This window comes from Coffea eugenioides, chromosome 5, assembly GCF_003713205.1.
Source record: "Coffea eugenioides isolate CCC68of chromosome 5, Ceug_1.0, whole genome shotgun sequence".
In the NCBI taxonomy this organism is placed as follows: Eukaryota; Viridiplantae; Streptophyta; class Magnoliopsida; order Gentianales; family Rubiaceae; genus Coffea; species Coffea eugenioides.
The window spans coordinates 38,474,155-38,495,707 of NC_040039.1; the positions used below are offsets into that span (position 1 = coordinate 38,474,155).

At 35.7% G+C, this 21,553-nt stretch overlaps 2 protein-coding genes across 2 annotated transcripts; both read left to right on the top strand.

The window, feature by feature from the left end:
- The first annotated feature begins 5,619 nt into the window (after positions 1 to 5,619).
- On the top strand, positions 5,620 to 14,245 carry LOC113771585 (glycine-rich cell wall structural protein 1-like). The gene is made up of 3 exons (XM_027316158.1): positions 5,620 to 6,248; positions 6,339 to 6,569; positions 13,933 to 14,245. The coding sequence occupies exons 1-3, from the start codon at positions 5,620 to 5,622 to the stop codon at positions 14,243 to 14,245; spliced, it is 1,173 nt and encodes a 390-aa protein (XP_027171959.1).
- A 5,015-nt stretch (positions 14,246 to 19,260) lies between these two features.
- On the top strand, positions 19,261 to 19,932 carry LOC113771586 (glycine-rich cell wall structural protein 1-like). The gene is made up of 2 exons (XM_027316159.1): positions 19,261 to 19,780; positions 19,868 to 19,932. Exons 1-2 carry the CDS (start codon positions 19,261 to 19,263, stop codon positions 19,930 to 19,932), a joined length of 585 nt encoding a protein of 194 aa, XP_027171960.1.
- The last annotated feature ends 1,621 nt before the right edge of the window (positions 19,933 to 21,553 follow it).

Below are 21,553 nucleotides of genomic sequence, written 5' to 3' on the forward strand. Positions count from 1 at the left end.
CTATTCTCCTTTGGCTGTTAAATCAAATGGAAAACTAATGGATTGAATTTAATCAAGAACTATAGGATTTAATGGTAAGTTTTCAAGTCACAGGGAGTTAATGTGCACAATCGCTTAACCTCAAGTAGGTTTTTTGTACTTAACCTTTAAAGATTTTATAACAACATATTTTTCCCAAGCACAAGTAGCAATCTAGCTAGATGTTTAAGAAACAGAAAGGGATAGATTCCGATGCAATCTTTTGTAGGATCTTACCATTTTAATCACAAAATTTACAACAGAAACGTTGTTGCGTTGACAATCTCTCTCTGTTTTTTTTCCCTTTTTTTTTTATATGTCCATATTGTTGAATTATCAATCACTGGTAACTTGTCAAGCAACAACATCAATTCAGGCGGCGCTGAGGTCCCCGACCTTATGAGTTATAACGTTAAATTACATTAAAATCAAGTATCTGTATGGAATTTGAGTATATCTGAGTTAATTTTCCAGCCACATCGCAAAACTTTACCCCTATAAGATGACGAGTCTTGGAGCCATGGACTGCAGCACAGCAAAATTAATTAAGTAAACTTCAAAGCTTCGAGCGAAAAATATGGGTTTCTTTCAAAAATGGTTTTGCATGTTCATTCTTGTCTTGGGCATTGCCTTGCGAGTGCAATTGCTCATGGCAATGGCGATTGTGAATTTGGTAGGAAAAGGTGCGCTGGCAGGGGAATAAGAGCTAGAGCACTTCTTGCTGATGGTGGAGGGACTGATGGGGGTGGGAGATTTTGGTATCATCACTCGCTTCCCTAAATAATTTCTAAATCAAAAAGTTTTCATCCCTATCATTTTATCAATTTATCATTAATGATTCCAACTTGCATTACAAAGCCATATTCCCAACACAAAGATCTCGAATTAGGTATGATTTCTTTTAATTTCGTTTTTTAAGTAACTTTGGAGAATGAACATATTTTAGATATGAATTCACAGTTTTATATATAATTTTTATATGCATATTTGATTGCAAACCTAATATTTTTGGAACATTTTGTAAGATTGGCTGAATATAACTAAAAACTTAATTTCAATATTTCTGAAACTTATAAAAATATAAAATAATTAAGACATTATGCTGACTTCAACCAATTTTTGAGAACGGTTTGAGTGATCCTACTAATTGACCCTTGACCCAAAAGTTTAGTCGAGTCACCATTCGATCCGAGTTTAACACCATTGATCTTGACATCTTATCATATGAAAAGGAAATATAAGAAAGAAGGTAGTTCGTTGCTAATTAAGAAGGAAAACATTGAAAATTAGAGAAAAAAATATTAGTTGTGTTTGGACAGGGATAGTTAAAAAAATTGTATTATCAACCAAGAAAAAAGATAGATGGTTCTAAAAAATATTAGAGAACCTGGGTTCAAATCCTTCTTTTCTCGTTCCCGCTTCTTCAATCTCACTCCTTTCTTGCCTACATACGGTGTGTGATATGGTTTGGCTGGAAAAAATGTGTCTGTGTTAGGAATCTACTAATATATAGAAAATACTCCAGCTAGACTTTAACAAGCTTAGAAAAGCAGGTTCAAACACAAAATTGATTATTTTTTATATTCAACTTCATTAATTAATGTGCATTCTGAAAACCTTGGAAGTTTAGCTGCTGGGTATTTTCATACACTCGGTATTTCGACATGTACCTGCTGTAAAGAAAATTTGAGAGGCTAGAACAGCGAGGAAGCTCGAAAGGGACGTGAAGGGGGACACAGAATTAATGGCGCATATAAAGTGAATCAGAGAGAGGACTGGAAAAGGTGCAATTAACCCGAAGTAATTTTAGCCCATGCATTTAGCGCGGGATTTTTTTTTTTTTTTTGTTAGCTGTGAATTTGTATAAGATATGAATAACTTAAGAAAGAAATATCAGCAACATTCTTGTATTGTTGTTCTATTTACTTTAGAACATTATTGTATTTTGGATGTTCAAATATCAGATCAATTCTTAATAACTTCTACAGTTTAGTTTATTATAATGTGAAAATATCCATCAAATACTGCAATGCCGAGAAAAAATTATATGTATTCTTTGACATAGTAATTAAACAGTTACAGTGATTATATATCTACTATCTACAACTATGTACTTTTTGAATTGAATATAGAAGATGTATCAACCTATTTTCTCACAAGCGAATATTTAGTTTCTAGCAAAGTTAATAGATTTACCAATTAAGAATTAAGATTATACTGAACAAAGTATGGATAAGAAAAAAATTCAAAATTGTTAAGAAAAAAGTTAAAGTTATTACAAGAGAGAAACGATGAGAGAAACCCAAATACATTTTCTCTTCAATTAGATATAAGGTTAAAAATATAAATAATTATATATTTAATGAGAAACCAATTAGATAAAAGTTGTTGAATGAGGCTCAAATAGAATAACAGGCTAAGTATCTGGTTGCCCCATCAACTCTCTTTAATTAAACATGCCACCTTGGTGCTTTCAGACATGCGCGCGCACGCACACACACACATATATATATTTATAGAAATCGTGGAATAAAACTCTCGAGAATCTTAAATAGATTTCTCATTCATTTACTTGCTTAAATTTATTCTTTTTCCAGCCTTACTTTTATGAGTTAATTTTTCCTGCGCAATCATTTTGTGCCACCTGATTAATGACACTATAATGTTCTTTACCTTTTACCACTTTAAAAGATTTAGAGTCATTTTTTTGACAATTAAGGAGATCAACAATTAAGGAAGGGAAGACTGTTTTGGCAGTTAAGAAGTTATATTAGATTACCAAACTTTCATGAATGAGGTATTGCAAGACTATGAATCGCTAGTGTAAAATGGGTTTTTATTGACGGTACAGGAAATATTTTTCTTTTCTTTTTTTTTTTAAATATGTTTCATTGGAATTTTCTGCCTACTATTCCATAGACAAGGTATTAGGAGATTTTGCAGCAATGCTTCAAGCTGATGACGCTGGATTACTTTTTCAAAAGTAATGGATCAAATGGAAATGGGACAGGCAACGCCCCTAAAGGTTGATGGTCGTGATTTAATTAAAAAAATATAAAATCCAAATCACATCTTATATATAGATTTCAATCTTCTCACAAAATTTTGGTTTATAATTATAAGTTATTGAAATTACATCATGTTGAAATTAGAGAAAAATAGTTCGAAACGGTTTTTGTGGTTACTGTTCGGGCCTTGGTACCAAATCAATGATTGTTTACTCAAAAGGTCAAATGAAGCCTCCCAATTGATCACCGGCTCCATGGTCTGTACCAAAAAGTCGAACAAAGACTGGCAAGTTGACTCCACTGATCACCAACACCGTCCACAGATGATGATGTGCGGGTTTTAGATCCAGACATTTTCTTCGGCCTTTACACTAATTTAATGTTCACCAAATTAGTTGAGCATCTTTAATACAAATGTTACAACGAAATCTTACTTATATAAAATAATCATGGATAACAGGATAATAGTCTACAGCATTTCTCAATACATTGGTTCATACCAAGGGAAAAAAAACACAAACACACACACGTACACAGATTTATGATGAACCCATCGTCTTCTATGTAAAAAAAATGCAATTTTTTTTCAATAAAAAAATATAAATTAAAAGAAAAAAGAAAACTATTTACTTCATCGCTTTCAATTGCCTATTCTCAACCAAGAATAGGTTTTGTACGTCATGGCCATTATTCTGATTAGTTTACATGCACAAATTTGGATATACATTTGGAGATGTTATCAAAATTAAAATACCGAAATCATGTCAAAAATTCTCAACCAGATATATAGGCCAGTTTGCCAATATCCCGAGTCAAGACTTGTAATGCATGGTTGTTCGACATGAAGGTGTAATCAACAATAGAGATACTCAAAGCAAAGACTGCTACCTTCTCAATGATCTCATATTCCAACAATAAAAGCAAGGAAAGGGGAAAATTATTACTTGCTAATTGTAGGTACAAATACTTGATGGCATGGCCTATCACGAGTTCAAGACTAGATCAGAATCTTTCAAAGACATTTCATACTTTTTCATTTGTTTTATGCCATTAATCAATTCTCGGAGCTCCATCACAAGAGCGAGCAGATGTGTAGGTGTCTAATAGTAAAGTACGCTGGAAGAGTTGGGTACCAATCCATGGCTGTGAATTTTAAGGGCAATCTATACTAAGTGTCCGTTTGATAACATAAAAAAGTGCTGACACTGAATTCATTCAGACATTCAGATGTTTTGGGTGTTTGATAAATAAAAATTTTTGTGTTGAACTTATTAAGTGGTGCTGAATTTGTATGTATTTTTTTCAGCACAAGAATCGTAACTGAATGCTTAATTTGATAAGAATCAAGAGATTTACTTCAACTACTTTATTTTATCTACCAAATCTATCCTTGTTTGTTAATTACACTCAAAATCCTTATCCAATTAAACAACCTAATATTCTCTATCCAAAATTCTTATCTAATTAAACAACCTGACATTCTTTGTCTAATGGCTTTCTACTTCTATTTTCTCCTTATTTAATGACTTTTTTACAATTTTTCCATGCTACTCACATCTGTCTACTCCTTATCTTTTTCCATCTTTCTACTCTTTCATAATTTTGTCATTTTTTTCCTCCCAATTTTTTTTATTGCTACCGTACTCACCGATCTCAAATTCATTATTTCCAAGGTAGCGTCAACATTTTTCCATTGAAGTAATTAAATTTCTATATAATTTGGTGTGAATTTAAAACTTGTTTATTGCAGCTTCCTTTTGCTTATATTTAGACTTTTCTTATCAAACTCTGATTTAAAAATATATTTGCACCGATATTTGGACTTTTCCATAATATATTTCTTCTTTTATATTACTTTGATTTAAAAATAAATATTGTCATTTTCATACCTAACAATTTTAACCTAATTAAATCATAGGTTCTATTTCCTTTTTGGATTAAAAGATAGAAGGGCAAAATTGTACAATTTAGCTTATTAAGCATTAAGTTATAAATGTTTATCAAACAGTATAAATATGTTCAGCATTAAGATTCAGATATTCATATATCTCTTTTCAGCGCTTAATATTCAGCAAATTAATTGTTTCAGAATTCAGAATACAGAATTCAGATTCAGTTTTATCAAAAGGAGCCTAAGTATCACCTCACCTCTACACCCACGGAAAATTTTAATAGATTTGGTTTTTGTGCAAACAAAGCTCTAAATATTTGTACCAAGTGGGTTAAATGTTGCACAATTGGAAAGGTATTATGCAAGTTATGGTCAGTAAAAAATAAGAGTTGTATTCTTGAAATTTATGCATGAGAAAAAGCGAGTTAGTACTTACTGATTCACTTTCAGTAGTATTGAAAATATGCTCCAAAGATGCATCAGAGATTGACTTTGGCAGCCATATAATCAATTTAATGGCTCCCGACTTCCCGCCACATCTCCCCAACGGTTTAGACGCGTTGAGCAAGAATTTCACATGCTTACATTAATGGTGGATTGACAATCTTAGCAATCTTGCATGGAAACCTGTATAAATGCCAAGTCTTATGGTGCAATAGAGCAAGCCAAAGTGAACTCCGAAGTGTAAACCTTGTTAACAGTATGGGTTCTCCTTCTAGAAAATGCTTTTTTGTGTTTCTTCTTCTCTTGAGCATTGTCTTAGACTTGAGCATAACAACTGCTGGTGATGCCAAAGTTGAGAAACAATGGGGGGAAGATGGTTGTGGAATTGGTAGGAGAGGCTGTGGTAGTAGGGGAAGGGAAGGACGAGGGTTAGGTGGAGTTGGAGGAGGTTTTGGAGGTGGTGGAGGTGGAGGAATTGGTGGTGGTGCAGGAAAAGGTGGAGGGTTTGGAGCAGGAGGTGGTGTTGGTGGCGGTGCCGGGGGTGGAATAGGTGGCGGAGGAGGTTTTGGAGGTGGTAAAGGTGGAGGAGTTGGTGGTGGTGGTGGTGAAGGTGGAGGGTTTGGAGCCGGAGGCGGTGTTGGTGGTGGTGCTGGGGGTGGAGTAGGCGGTGGAGGAGGTTTTGGAGGTGGTAAAGGTGGAGGAGTTGGTGGTGGTGCTGGAAAGGGTGGTGGGTTTGGAGCAGGAGGTGGTGTTGGTGGAGGTGCAGGTGGCGGAGGAGGTTTTGGAGGCGGTAAAGGTGGAGGAATTGGTGGTGGTGTCGGAAAGGTGGAGGGTTTGGAGCTGGAGGTGGAGTTGGTGGTGGTGCAGTGGAGTAGGTGGTGGAGGAGGTTTTGGAGGCGGTAAAGGTGGAGGAGTTGGTGGTGGTGCTGGAAAAGGTGGAGGGTTTGGAGCTGGAGGTGGTGTTGGTGGTGGTGCAGGGGGTGGAAGGAGGTTTTTGGAGGCGGTGAAGGTGGAGGAGTTGGTGGTGGTGCTGGAAAAGGTGGAGGTTTTGGAGCCGGAGGCGGTGTTGGTGGTGGTGCAGGGGGTGGAGTAGGTGGTGGAGGAGGTTTTGGAGGTGGTAAAGGTGGAGGAGTTGGTGGTGGTGTTGGAAAGGGTGGTGGGTTTGGTGCAGGAGGTGGTGTTGGTGGAGGTGCAGGTGGCGGAGGAGGGTGACAAGGGTTTATTTTACGTATTTTTAGTGTGTTTTATTAGTTAATTTTGGTTTGATTATTTAGTTTTATAACTAAAATAACTAAGGTTTTGGTAAAAATCTACATTTTATGTTAAATTGGCTAAATATTGCATTTGTTGGATTTGTATGGGAAAAACTTCATATTTTGTAGGTTTAATGATTCAATCATCAAATGAAGTGCATTGAGAAGATATTTGGATGATTGAAGATGGATTAAAGTGGTGAAAATAAAATATGAAGTGTAAAAAGGAAAAATGCAATTTGAATCAAGAAAAGTCAGGTTTTGACAACTCTGACACGTTTTGGTATTTTGACTATATCTGGAGCTACACAGATCGGATCAAGGTGATCTTGGTACCATTTTGAAGCTAAGAGATATATCTACATTTGGTATGAAGACATCAAAGTCCAGTTTAGCCGTTTTCATAGTCCAAAAGTTGAAATACCGAAATTCAACTCAGCTGTCCAAAGTGGAAAACAGAGCTCTGACCAGTGTTTAGTATTTCGATCATATCTCAGGCTAAAAAGCTCAGATTTGGATGATTCTTGAAGCATTGGAAAGCTAACTCAAAGGGCTACAACTTTGGTGTTTTACAAAAAATCCAGTTCAGCCTTTATGATAGAGAAAATCGCAGCTGAAGTAAGGACAAAGTGAATACGCGAGTACACAAAACGTGACTTGTAACCGCGTTTTGTGTAGGCGCGTTTTCCGGCCGCAATTCTGCAATTTTGCTCAGTCAATTCTCTTGTGTTCTGACTACTTTCCAGCTACAATCTGCAAGAGAATTCGGTGCACATGCTTTAGAAGACAAAAGGGCAAGAAGTTGGCATATTTTCAAGTCAAAAACAAAGGCTATTGACTATCTTAACAATTTCAGATTTGGAAATCAAATGCAGCAAATTTGGACCAATGGAAAAGGAGCTTTTGGAGCAGTTTATATAGGGAGCAACCAGGACATGCAGAGCATACGGGAGAAGCTTGGAGTCTGCAAAAATGTAGCTTTTCCATTCTCTTATTGTTAGATTAGTTTAGTATAGAGTAGTAGTTCAGCCTTCTTGTTTATTAGCTAGGCAAAGATGAAGAAGGAGATGAAGAAGGCAAGGAAAGAGCTCATGTGACAAGGGTTATTTTTCCTTTCCAACTCTTTATCTTTTGTATTTGATTCCAAGTTTAGCTAATATATAAGTTCTGGATTTTGTGTTTAATATGTTTAGTTAAAGTTTATGCCTAGAGTTATGGTTGAACTTGCTATATTTTGTTAATGATGTTTATTTGGTTATTTGGTCATATTATTTTGAGCAAGCTAATTTATCAACTTTTGGTTATCTAATCATGATTAACTGGCCATTAATTATGATAATCTTAAGGTGTTAAGTTGCAATGAAAATTGGAATTTAACACTAGTTCAAAGAAGTTGATAAGCCTAGGGAGTAACTCACGAAAGTAGAGGTGGGCACCTATGCGGCTTAAGTGACTTGTTTTCATGTAATTTCATAGAAGAATGAACTTGTAGTTAATTTCATAACCACGAGAGTAGGTATGGATTTAATTACAAGTAAGTTGAATTCACTACGAAAGTAAGGTTCACATACATTAGGAATTACGCATAACTAATAAGATAATAGCATTCACTTAACCTATATCTTATTTGCAAGAGTAGTAAGGAATTCATATCTCTAGGAGCTTTCTAGTGTTATTTTGTCTTAAATTTTATATTTGTGGTAGTCTAAATAATAAAGGAGTTTGAAAACATCGGTAATTGTTCATTCTTCCCTGTGGGATCGACCCGATATATACCCTAAACTACTAGTTGATCTGTATACTTGCAGTGAACGGGTGTAATTCGGTATTTTTTAGCTTGCACGTATGTAAAATACCCGTCAAGTTTTTGGCGCCGTTGCCGGGGAAGATTTGGCAATATCGGTGTGAAGAGCAACTTTATTAATTTAGACAATTTTTCTTAATTTTTGTTATTTTTGTTGTATCTTGTGTGTTTTATGTCATTTTTTTTTTTTAGTCAACTTTTATTATTATTATTATTTTTTTTTCTGTTTTAGTTTGTGTCTTGGAATCTATCCTTCTTAACTAATCTTACTTTTGAGATTGTTTAAAAGTAATTTTAGATAATGAGGAGGGTAGGTGAATTTGGAGGACAATGCTTGAGAAGTGGAAGATTGGCAATGGATGGTTACCAAGTGCAAAACTCCTTCAACAGAGGTAACCAAGAAATTACTGAAGGTATGTCTTTTAAAGATGGTTTAAGGTGCTTAAAGGCAAAATTTGATGTAATTAAGTTACAAGTTCAAATGGACACCATGATGCATGAAATTGAGCAGAGAAGGAATGTTAATGCTTTTAATTCTTATCATGTGATTTGTGACTTGTGTGGAGATTATCATGCTTCTAATACATGTAGACAAGCACAAAATATGGATTATTATGATGAATTAGAGCATTACAATCCTTGTTTTGATCAATATAGTGCTAATTTGAACAATTCTCCTGCTTATGGTTGGAATAATCAATGTACTTATAGTAATTCTTCATATTTTTATGATTACCAACCTGAATGTGTCCAATATGAATCAAAACCATCTTGGGAATTGGCAATTGAAATGGTAGCTAATGATTCTAAGCCATCTTGGGAGTTAGCTTTAGAAAAATTAGCTAATGCAACTTCCAACCGTTTTGATAGGATTGAGGAAAGAATAGATGAATTAACTTCTCACTTTGGCAGAATAAATGAGCAATTGAATGCATTGTGTGAGGTTATTTCTTCTAATAAATTACAAAATGATCCTAGCATGAATGGTAAGAATGTTGTATGTGAAAATGGATTGCATGTTGATGAAAATGATGAATCTCAATTGTGTTTCAATGAGCAAATGTCTATTTCACAAGATAATATCTTTGGAACTAACTTTGAGGCTCAAGAGGTGAGTTTTAATGACTCATTTTTCACCCCTCTTGAGGAGTGCATTGAAAGTGTAGGTTCTAAGGGTATTCCTGCCCAAGATACTTTCATGACATTTCCTTTGGTAAGTTCTCAAGTGGTGCATATTCAAGGTAATATCTATGAAACACTTTGAGGCTCAAGAGGTGAGTTTTAATGACTCATTTTTCACCCCTCTTGAGGAGTGCATTGAAAGTGTAGGTTCTAAGGGTATTCCTGCCCAAGATACTTTCATGACATTTCCTTTGGTAAGTTCTCAAGTGGTGCATATTCAAGGTAATATCTATGAAACACTTGGAATATTTAAGTCACTTCCATCTCTCATATCATTAGATCATGTGGCTTTTTCTATTAAGTCACCTTACAATGATCCACCAAGGCATAAAATGGTGGATTATTCGTTAACAAAACCTCCTTGAAAAATGAGGTGAAATAGTCAAGCTATTGACTTTAAAAAAGCGCTTATTGGGAGGCAACCCAATGTTTTGGTTATTTATGTTATTTTGGTGTGATTTTATGTTTAAAATATGTGTTTGAATCATTTCGTTATTTTTCATTTATAGGTATTGGAAATGAAAGCAAAAGTGACCAAATGAGGTGAAAAAGGCGAAGTTTGATCAAGGAACTCAACCCCTCGATTTGAGTAATTGTTGTTTTTGATTCGTTACAAGGGGTTAAAATGCATGTTTTGATCATTTTACATGTGCATGCATTGAGTATATTAGCAAACAAATGATCTATGATGCATTTTGGGAAATTGGGGTATTATTTGTAAATTTTCAAAAGTTGAATTTCTGCTAAAATTCGCAGCAGAAAACGCGTTTCTCAAGAAAACGCGCCTCTGAGTCGCGTGTTTACAGAATCGCGTTTTCGATTCTGCATCTGCAGAACAGAAAACGCGCCTTCAAAACGCGACTTGAAGTCGCGTTTTGATGGAAGTCGCGTTTTGTTGCCTGGATCAAAGATGAAAACGCGCCATTGAAAACGCGACTTGAAGTCGCGTTTTCTCACAGAACCGCGTTTTCAGTACTGCAACTTTTGGGAAGAAACGCGCCTACAAAACGCGATCTGAAGGCGCGTTTCTACTCGCGTTTTCTGAGCATTTTTTTTTAAAAAAAAATGCAGCTTCCTTGATTCTCTTTTTCTTCTTTTCCTCATATATTTTCTTGTACCTTGAGTTGCTTATTGTGTATTTTCTATTGGTACATCACCACCACAAAGGCTAGGGAATTACGGATCACCGTTATATGTTTATTAAGCCTTTGTTATCACTTTTGTTTCTCATTTTCCATTTTTAGGTTTATATCACTAATGGTTACCAAATGGAACTCATGAAGCGATGAAGACAAGCGAACAACATACCTTGAAGCTTCATATTCAATCACAACAATAGGGGAGTATTATTTTTTTATCTTGATTTTCCTTTTTACACATTGAGGACAATGTGTATGTTAAGTGTGGGGGGAGAATTGAGATTATATACATTGTATGTGATTGAATTATTAGTTGCAAATATTGGACTTGTGTTAAAATTCAAAATTTTTCTAAAATCTTGTCCAAAATTGCAAACTTGCCCCAAAAAGTTTCATATTTTTTCGATTTTATCCAAGGGGTAACAAGTTCCATACCATTAGTAGTTCAAATTCCTCCTACATTTGAGATAAATATATGTGATTTGGAAACTTCTTTTCTCATTTAACTTGGAAATGACTATTATGTGATTATAATTTTTGCATTTGTAGGAAAGTATATCTTTTAAAGTGGAGAAAATTATACCTATATTTTTTTTGCATATTTGATGAAATTTCTTCTCTTTATTGGATTTTATAAGTTAAGTGATAAATATGGTCAATAAGTGCAATACTCTTCTCATGATTATTCTTTTGAGGAATTTATTATTATCTTTGCTGTAAAAAGAAAAAAAATGAAAAAAAAGAAGAAAAAAAAAAGATCTATTCTACTCCAATGATTCTTGTACTTAGTAACCGGGAGTCTTCATCTACAAATGTCGACTTTCGCGTAAAACGGTACTTGAATTAAGAGTATGCAAAGCAACTTGAGTATGTGAAGTGTTGAGTAACCGGTGATCTTCATCTAAAAATGTCGATCCTCGCGTCAAAAGGCATTCTCACGTCTTAAGTAATATTTAGATATGTAATATTAATAAATATCTTTTTAAACAGAATTAAAAGATGATCATGAGTTTAGGAAGCATTATTATTGATCATATGAGTTGCTTGCTTGTGAAATCAGGTAAGGATGAAAAATCGATTTGAATTTGTTATAATGATGGTATAATTGGCTCTCCTTTACTTGATATTATGAGTACTTGAACTTAATTGAATAATTGCATAATGGTTATTTACTTTGTTTTGAGGAAATGAAGTTGAAATGCTACATATATTTATTTTCAAATTTTGGATCATTGTTGGTTTGTATTTTTATTGCTTGAGGACAAGCAATGGTTCAAGTGTGGGGGTATTTGACAAGGGTTTATTTTACGTATTTTTAGTGTGTTTTATTAGTTAATTTTGGTTTGATTATTTAGTTTTATAACTAAAATAACTAAGGTTTTGGTAAAAATCTACATTTTATGTTAAATTGGCTAAATATTGCATTTGTTGGATTTTTATGGGAAAAACTTCATATTTTGTAGGTTTAATGATTCAATCATCAAATGAAGTGCATTGAGAAGATATTTGGATGATTGAAGATGGATTAAAGTGGTGAAAATAAAATATGAAGTGTAAAAAGGAAAAATGCAATTTGAATCAAGAAAAGTCAGGTTTTGACAACTCTGACACGTTTTGGTATTTTGACTATATCTGGAGCTACACAGATCGGATCAAGGTGATCTTGGTACCATTTTGAAGCTAAGAGATATATCTACATTTGGTATGAAGACATCAAAGTCCAGTTCAGCCGTTTTCATAGTCCAAAAGTTGAAATACCGAAATTCAACTCAGCTGTCCAAAGTGGAAAACAGAGCTCTGACCAGTGTTTAGTATTTCGATCATATCTCAGGCTAAAAGCTCAGATTTGGATGATTCTTGAAGCATTGGAAAGCTAACTCAAAGGGCTACAACTTTGGTGTTTTACAAAAAATCCAGTTCAGCCTTTATGATAGAGAAAATCGCAGCTGAAGTAAGGACAAAGTGAATACGCGAGTACACAAAACGTGACTTGTAACCGCGTTTTGTGTAGGCGCGTTTTCCGGCCGCAATTCTGCAATTTTGCTCAGTCAATTCTCTTGTGTTCTGACTACTTTCCAGCTACAATCTGCAAGAGAATTCGGTGCACATGCTTTAGAAGACAAAAGGGCAAGAAGTTGGCATATTTTCAAGTCAAAAACAAAGGCTATTGACTATCTTAACAATTTCAGATTTGGAAATCAAATGCAGCAAATTTGGACCAATGGAAAAGGAGCTTTTGGAGCAGTTTATATAGGGAGCAACCAGGACATGCAGAGCATACGGGAGAAGCTTGGAGTCTGCAAAAATGTAGCTTTTCCATTCTCTTATTGTTAGATTAGTTTAGTATAGAGTAGTAGTTCAGCCTTCTTGTTTATTAGCTAGGCAAAGATGAAGAAGGAGATGAAGAAGGCAAGGAAAGAGCTCATGTGACAAGGGTTATTTTTCCTTTCCAACTCTTTATCTTTTGTATTTGATTCCAAGTTTAGCTAATATATAAGTTCTGGATTTTGTGTTTAATATGTTTAGTTAAAGTTTATGCCTAGAGTTATGGTTGAACTTGTTATATTTTGTTAATGATGTTTATTTGGTTATTTGGTCATATTATTTTGAGCAAGCTATTTATCACTTTTGGTTATCTAATCATGATTAACTGGCCATTAATTATGATAATCTTAAGGTGTTAAGTTTGCAATGAAAATTGGAATTTAACACTAGTTCAAAGAAGTGATAAGCCTAGGGAGTACACTCACGAAAGTAGAGGTGCACCTATGCGGCTTAAGTGACTTGTTTCATGTAATTTCATAGAAGAAATGAACTTGTAGTTAATTTCATAACCACGAGAGTAGGTATGATTTAATTACAAGTATAGTTGATTCACTACGAAAGTAGGTTTCACATACATTAGGAAATTACGCCATAACTAATCAAGATAATAGCATTCACTTAACCGATAATCTCATTTGCAAGAGTAGTAAGGAATTCCATATCTCTAGGAGCTTTCTAGTGTTATTTTCTTAAATTTTATATTTGTGGTAGTCTAAATAATAAAGGAGTTTGAAAACATCGGTAATTGCATTCTTCCCTGTGGGATCGACCCGATATATACCCTAAACTACTAGTTGATCTGTATACTTGCAGTGAACGGGTGTAATTCGGTATTTTTTAGCTTGCACGTATGTAAAATACCCGTCAGAGGGTTTGGCAGTGGTGGAGGTGGTGGCATTGGTGGTGGGTCAGGTCATGGTGGTGGACTTGGAGCAGGAGGAGGAGCAGGTGGAGGCATTGGTGGAGGTGCAGGAGGCGGCAGTGGCGCTGGTGGTGGTGAAGGCGGTGGTGTCGGTGGCGGTTTTGGCCATGGTGGAGGTGTTGGAGCGGGTGGTGGAGTAGGAGGTGGAGCTGGAGGAGGTTCTGGACATGGTGGTGGATTTGGTGCTGGAGGAGGTGGAGCCGGTGGAGGAGTTGGAGGCGGTGGAGGATTCGGAGGAGGAGGTGGTGGTGGAAACTAAAACATTTCTGCTGGGATTAGTTCAACTTTGGTCCTTTGTTTTCTTGAACGTATGTATTACCACGACCCTAGTCTATGGTTCGGTGGAGCTCGTTGATTTCCTTGGATTAGTTGCGTAATATGGAAATTTTGGAGAAAAGGACGTAGGTCCGGTTAAATAAACAATTAATGCCCTACTAAACGTTTCCTCGTTCCCCTTTCATGCAAGATCTGCTACTAGTCTTCCTCCTCCTTTTTTCTCTTTCGAAACATCCATTCTGGTTGACTCGTTTGAAAGCGAAAAGGTTTCACAATTACTGAAAGTTAGAATAATAAACTCAAATAGTAATATAGTTTGAATAATATCATATTAATTAACATGTTCCCATAATTATTAATTCTCATGGCTTATTGAAAGACAAATATATTAAGCGAGACAAAAGTAAATTGTTCTTCTTCTTAAGCAGGGCCTATGGCCCATTAATAAATTGTTGCTATTAGCTCTATGAGACTCAATTCTCGAGTACATGCGAAATATTTGAACCACATTATGGAAGTCGAAATGAATGAATTCGATGCATTTTGCTAAAGGAAATTGTTCAAAAAATTTTGACTACAACATGTATGATTTCAATTCTAATTCCAATTAAAATGAGGAAACAGCCTAAAACATTATTATTTCCTTGGGTGCAATTATTTGAGTTCACAAATGACATCCCTATATTGGCAAATATAGGACGTTGAATGTACAGCAAGACATATATAGATTTGATTGCCACTATAAGTTAGCTTAGTTGATAAAGATGGGTCAAATTCTTACAAAAGGTCGTATATTCGAATCTCGCTGTCAATATGAAAGTTGTATTAGTGGATTGACAATGTGAAAATTGTATTAGTGGACGATCTGTATCAATATTTGTAAGCGATATGTGGTCCCGAATGCATGCTTTAACCAATTGTGGTGATTGGAATCAAACCCATCAAACCTTTTTATTATGAAAGGGAAAAAAATGGAGATGGATTTGACTAGATTACAAGAATTAGGAAGACCCTAAATTACAGCCTCCACTGCCTTTAGAACACCCAAAAATCTTGCTAGTATCTATCAATTTTGTCTCTCACTCTTTACAATTGAATAAAGTGGCTAAGCACCCTATATATGACCCACAATATTCGATAAATAAGAAACAACTAAACTGGACAATAAACTACTGAATAAATACTTAATCTCTTAAATAACTAAATTACCAAAGCTTACACCAGAACAAAAACTTGTAAACTAAAAATAGGAAAAATTAACTATTAGAAGTTTGCTTTAATTATCTCAATTGTAGTTCTACTACCTTTAAGCCAAATCGTGGTGCCATACTATAATTGAAGCCACTTTTGCAGTAGGAGTACTCCCAAACAGTCCCACAATTCTTGTCATAGCACTGTAGCAATATAGAACTTGCATCTGAGCTAGCCAGACTATGTATTAGGAACCAGCAAGCGTCTTTCTCCTTATAGTTACTTTCCCTTCCCCACAAATTCTGGGTTTGTTGCACCCTAAAAGGCTGTTAGGCACCAAAAATTACCCTAATATCTACCTTCATCTTTTATTTTTATTTTTGGTTCTATCTTCATGATTAAATACAAATAGCGACCATGGACAATGTAACAAAAAATAGACTAATTTGGAAATTTACTCCACAAATAGTCTTACACTCAAGGGAATGTAACTTGCCCTTAATAAGACCAATCGGCTATTTTTCTTTTCTGTTGAAAATAAAAACAAATAAAAAGACCGCGATTCATAATGCTTTAAAATGAATAATTTCAGAAATCATATACGTCGAAGCAGATATATTTTTTTTCATAAATTACTGGTGATGCTTCTTACTTAGACTCTGTTTGATAACATAAAAAAGTTCTGAATCTGAACTTTTTCAGACATTCAGATGTTTTGAATGTTTGATAAATGAAAATCTATTTGCTAAACTTGTTAAGTAGTGCTGAACTTGTGTGTATTTTTTTCAGCTAACTGAATGCTTAATTCTGATAAGAATCAATAGAATTACTTCACTTATCTTATCTTATCTACCAAATCTACCATTATTTATTAATTATGTTCAAAATTCTTATATAATTAAACAATCCAATATTCTCTATCTAATGATTTTCTATTTCTCTTTTCTCTCTTTTGAATGACTTTCACTTCTTTTCTATACTCCTCATATAATATAATTCATCTTTTATATTAATTTGATTTAAAAATAAATATGGTCATTTTCATGCCTAATTTTCATCTAATTAAATCATAGGTTCTATTTCTTTTTTGGGTGAAAAGATATAAGGGCAAAATTGTCAAATTTAACTTATTAAGCGTTCAGTTATAAATGTTTATTAAACAGTATAAATAGGTTTAGCATTAAAATTCAGACATTCATATATTTCTTTTCAGTGCTTAAAATTCAACAAATTAATTGTTTCAGTATTCAGATTTCAGAATTCAGATTCAGTTTTATCAAACGGAATCTTAGTCCTAAATTGGTCGTCCTAAACGGAACCTTAGTTTTAACATAGACGAATGAGCATCACTCATCATCAGCATGGGAGGACAATCTTTAGTACTACGTAGATTTTGTATTATGACTGAATAAGATCCTTGTTTGTCTGTTTGTTTGTTTCTTGCCTTGAAAAAAAAATCCTTTTTGTTATCTTCAATTAAAAAAATTGGAAATGCACCAGGTTAAGCGAAAAAGTTAACTTCAATCCTTTGAGTCAGTTAATGTAAAGATTATGCGTTTCTCTCAACGATGATTTTGTGTTGCTTCTTCTCTTGAGCATTGCCTTGGACTTGAGTGCAATCGCTCGTGGCAATGGTGATTGTGAATTAGAGTTCTTTTTGGAGCTAATAGAAATTTTGCTGTTGCTTCTAGTGACTTAATTGACTTGAGGCTGCAGGAAGCAAGACAAGATTGTTTTGGCAATTAACAGGTTATAATGGATTAGAACATATTAGGATCACATATGTTATAACTTTGAGAGCTACAGGCGATTATGAACCACTATAGTATTTCGTAATTTTTTTTTTTTCAAAAATTATTTCATAATCCTGCTATAAGTTTGTCTCTAAAATTATAGATATACCTATCTTTGAAAAGTAAACAGTCTCATGATCTCATAAGATTCGAAAATTGCAGATGCAACTATAGTCCAAATAGATTACCAACTTTAATGAACGAGTTACTGCAAAACTATGAACTAAAGGAAACACTTGCGTTTTTTTTTTCTCATTTTTCAATATGTCTTATTGGAATTTTCTGCCGACTATTGTCAAAATAAGAGATGTAGGAGATTTCGCAGCCATGCTTCAAGTTGATGATGCTGGATGATTACTTTTTCAAAAGTAATTGACAAATGATTCTATATTCAAAATGTCAAATAAAGACTGCCAATTGATCACTGGTTCTATAGACTATATATAGTCACCATGCCCAAAATTAAGGTCAAACAAATACTGGTTAGTTGACTTCAATGAGCTTATTATCCAATGGGAAAGAAAGACATTTTTCTTCGGCATTAGGACTAAGTTAATGTTAACTAAATTAGTTGTAAGATACACCTTTACTAAATGTTACGAAGAAATTCTACTCATATAATAGTCATGGATAACAGGATAATAGTTTACAACATCTCTCAATACACGTAAATCTTCACACACACACACACACACAATTTTGACGAATCCATCCTCTTCTATGTAATAATGTTAATGCCATTTCCTTCAATCACTTTCAATTGACTTTATAAACCAAAAACCTCCCCGAATCACAAGTTCAGAACTTAGTTCTCAACTAGCAGTTGTCTTTAATCTCTTTGACTACTTGAGCCATTTTAGCCGTCAAGAGTAACATCTTTTACAACTTAAAATTGCGTTAGTTGTTTTCCACAACCATAATTGTTGTCTAAGGGACAATTTTACGTGAAATTACAACTCCGAGAGTTATAGAAAATTCCCTTTGTAAAGAAAAAAAATTATTAGCACAACCATTGCAAAGTTTGTAATTCAATTAAAAGGTACATTTGAAAAAGAAATGATGCCAAAGTGATAGCTCTAGAGTATCATATGTCAAAATCCCCCAAAAAGCAAAAAAAAAAAAAAAAAGTGTCTTAACCAACAAGAGTGTTGTATGTCATGGCCATTCTTTCTATTATTTTGCAAGCACAGTTTTGGATATATAATTGGAGATGTTGCCAGAATTGGACAGAATACTGAAATCGTGTCAAAAAATCTCAACCAGAAATACGGGCCATTTTGGCCATCCCTAGTCGTCACAAGACACGAAATGCATCGTTGTTCAACAATGGAGTTGTAAACAGCAATGTATGACTCTATGCAAAGACTGCTGCCTTCTCAATGATCTCAGCGCCAAGGACAAGAGCAAGAAAAGGGAAAAAAAATATTACTACTTGCACATTGTAGCATGGTAAAAATACTTGATGTCATGGCCTAGCATGAGTCCAAGCTAGATAAGAAGTTTTAAAGACATTTCATATTTACTATTTGTTTTATGCCATTAATCAATTCTTTGGAGCTCCATCTCAAGCAGATATGCAGGTGGCTAATAAATTTGGTTGCTGTGCAAGCAAAGCTCTAAATATTTGTGCCAAGTGGGTTGAAATTAACTTGCGCAATTTGAAAGGTAATATGCAAGTTATGTCTGTAAAAAACAAGAAGTTGTATTTTTAAACTTGAATGCATGAGAAACACCGACTCAGTAGTACTTTTTAGTTTTTTGTCAACAGATTGGAAAATATGCTCCAAAGATGCATCAGAGATTGACTTTGACAGTCACTTCATTAATTAATGGCTCCCGCCATATCTCCCCAACGGCTGTGACGCGTTGAGTAAGAATTTCTAATGCTTACATTAACGGTGTATTGACAATCTTGGCACTTTCGCTAGTCAGGTGAAGCCTATATAAATGCCAAGTCTTGGGGTGCAATAGAGCAAATCAAAGTGAACTGCGAAGTGTGAACCTTGTTAGCAATATGGGTTCTTCTTCGAGAAAATGTGTCTTTGTGTTTCTTCTTCTCTTGAGCATTGTGTTAGAGTTGAGTGTAACAACTCTTGGTGATGGCAAGCTTAACAAAGAATTGAAGGAAGATGGTTGTGGAATTGGTAGGAGGGGTTGTAGTGGTAGGGGAAGGGAAGGACGAGGGTTATTTGGAGTCGGAGGAATTGGTGGTGGTGCTGGACAAGGTGGAGGGTTTGGAGCTGGAGGCGGTGCTGGCGGAGGTGCAGGTGGCGGAGTTGGTGGAGGAGGAGGTTTTGGCGGTGGTGGAGGTGGTGGCATTGGGGGTGGGTCAGGTCATGGTGGTGGATTTGGAGCAGGAGGAGGTGTCGGAGGAGGCATTGGTGGAGGTGCTGGAGGAGGAGGCGGCAGCGGCGGCGGTGGTGGAGGAGGCGGCGGCCAAGGAGGCGGTGTCGGTGGCGGTTCTGGCCATGGGGGAGGTTTTGGAGCAGGTGGCGGAGTAGGAGGTGGCGTTGGAGGTGGTGGTGGTGGTGGTGGTGGTGGAGGTGGAGGTGGTGGAGGAGGAGGAGGCCTCGGAGGAGGTTTTGGACATGGTGGTGGATTTGGTGCTGGAGCGGGTGTAGGAGGTGGAGGCGTTGGAGGCGGTGGAGGATTCGGAGGAGGTGGTGGTAGTGGTGGTGGATTTTAATTATGTCCATGCAGGACTAGTTCAAGTGTTGTACTTTGTTTTCTTGAATCCCATGTCTAAGTATTACCTCCCTGGCCTATAAATGGTGGGGTGGAGCTCGTTAATTTCCATAAATCAGTTGCATATTATGGAAATCTTGGAAAAAAAAAAGTACGTATGTCCTATTAAATAAATAACTACTGCATGATTTTCATGCCCTACTAATTAAACACTTCCAGATTTCCTTGTTCCCTTTTTGTGCAAGATCTGCTAATCATCCGTCATTTTATGCACTTGCGTAACGAGACCTATAAAACCCGATGCTCAGCTCACTGATTTCCGTGAATCTAATTTGACAAATATTGTGTAAATTTGGCATCTAACATATTTTACTTCCAAATTGGTTTCTAGGTAGAATTATGTTACATATGGGCTTTTGTCCTACTTTTGTTCGCTGGATCATGACGTGTATCTCCACTGTTTCTTATTCTTTTAATTTGAATGGACAAAAGGTGGGCTATATCAAACCATCTAGAGGTCTCCGTCAAGGGGATCCCCTATCCCCCTACTTGTTCATTATATGCATGGAAGGGCTGCCCAATTTAATCAAGAAAGCTGTGGATTCTAAGCAACTAACGGGCATCAAAGTCTGCAAAGACAGCCCTATGATCTCTCATCTCTTTTTTGCAGACGATTCTCTTTTGTGTTGCAAAGCAAGCAAGGAGGAGGCTAAGAAGGTAAAGGAGATCATTCAGACTTATGGACAAGCCACGGGACAGGTAGTAAACTTTGATAAATCAGCCATGTTCTTTACTAAAAATACCCCCAACAGGATTCGAGGAGAGATTAGGGAGGTTTTGGGCAATATGAGGGAAGCCTCTAGTGGGAAATATTTAGGATTACCTATGACTATTGGGAGAGCTAAGAATCAGGTTTTTGGGTCCCTGAAAAGTACCATCATTAGCAAACTCCAAGGATGGAAACATAAAGTGCTTAGTCAAGGGGGTAAGGAGATCCTAATCAAATCTGTCATCATGCCCATGCCTACCTATATAATGTCTTGTTTTAAGCTCCCTAAAGGCTTGTGCAAGGGTATTAGTGCAACTATTGCCAGGTTCTGGTGGGGCGGGGGTGGTCTAGAGAACAAAGTGCATTGGGTGAGGTGGAGTAAGCTTACTGAAGTTAAAGGGAAAGGGGGATTGGGCTTTAGAGATTTAGAAGCCTTTAATGTTGCCTTGCTTGAAAAACAAATTTGGAGAGTTGTTACAAATCCGAATTTGTTAGTAAGCAAGGTTCTGAAAGCTAAGTACATGAAAAAGAATGACTGGCTTGTTCAAAAGCCCCCGAGCACAGCATCTTGGTGCTGGAAAAGTTTACACAAGGGAGGTGAGCTGCTTCAGCAGGGCCTATACAAGAGGGTAGGAGATGGAAGGTCAATTAAAATCTGGGAAGACAGATGGGTAGCTAGATCGTGCAATGGGAAATTAACTACGGCAAAACCAGCAGGGTGTCAACTTGAGTGTGTCCATGAACTAATAGAAGAGGGTAGGTGGAAGACTGATACTTTGCATCGCTGGTTTAACATAGATGATGTGGAACTCATAACTAACATCCCTCTTAGTCTATATGAAAGGAAAGACAG

Coding starts and splice junctions, on each gene's coding strand:
- LOC113771585 (XM_027316158.1), top strand. CDS start 5,620: ATGGGTTCTCCTTCTAGAAAATGCTTTTTTGTGTTTCTTCTTCTCTTG. Junction 6,249..6,338: donor TGGAGTAGGTGGTGGAGGAG/GTTTTGGAGGCG, acceptor GTGGTGGTGCAG/GGGGTGGAAGGAGGTTTTTG. Junction 6,570..13,932: donor GGTGCAGGTGGCGGAGGAGG/GTGACAAGGGTT, acceptor AATACCCGTCAG/AGGGTTTGGCAGTGGTGGAG.
- LOC113771586 (XM_027316159.1), top strand. CDS start 19,261: ATGGGTTCTTCTTCGAGAAAATGTGTCTTTGTGTTTCTTCTTCTCTTG. Junction 19,781..19,867: donor AGGTGGTGGTGGTGGTGGTG/GTGGTGGAGGTG, acceptor GAGCGGGTGTAG/GAGGTGGAGGCGTTGGAGGC.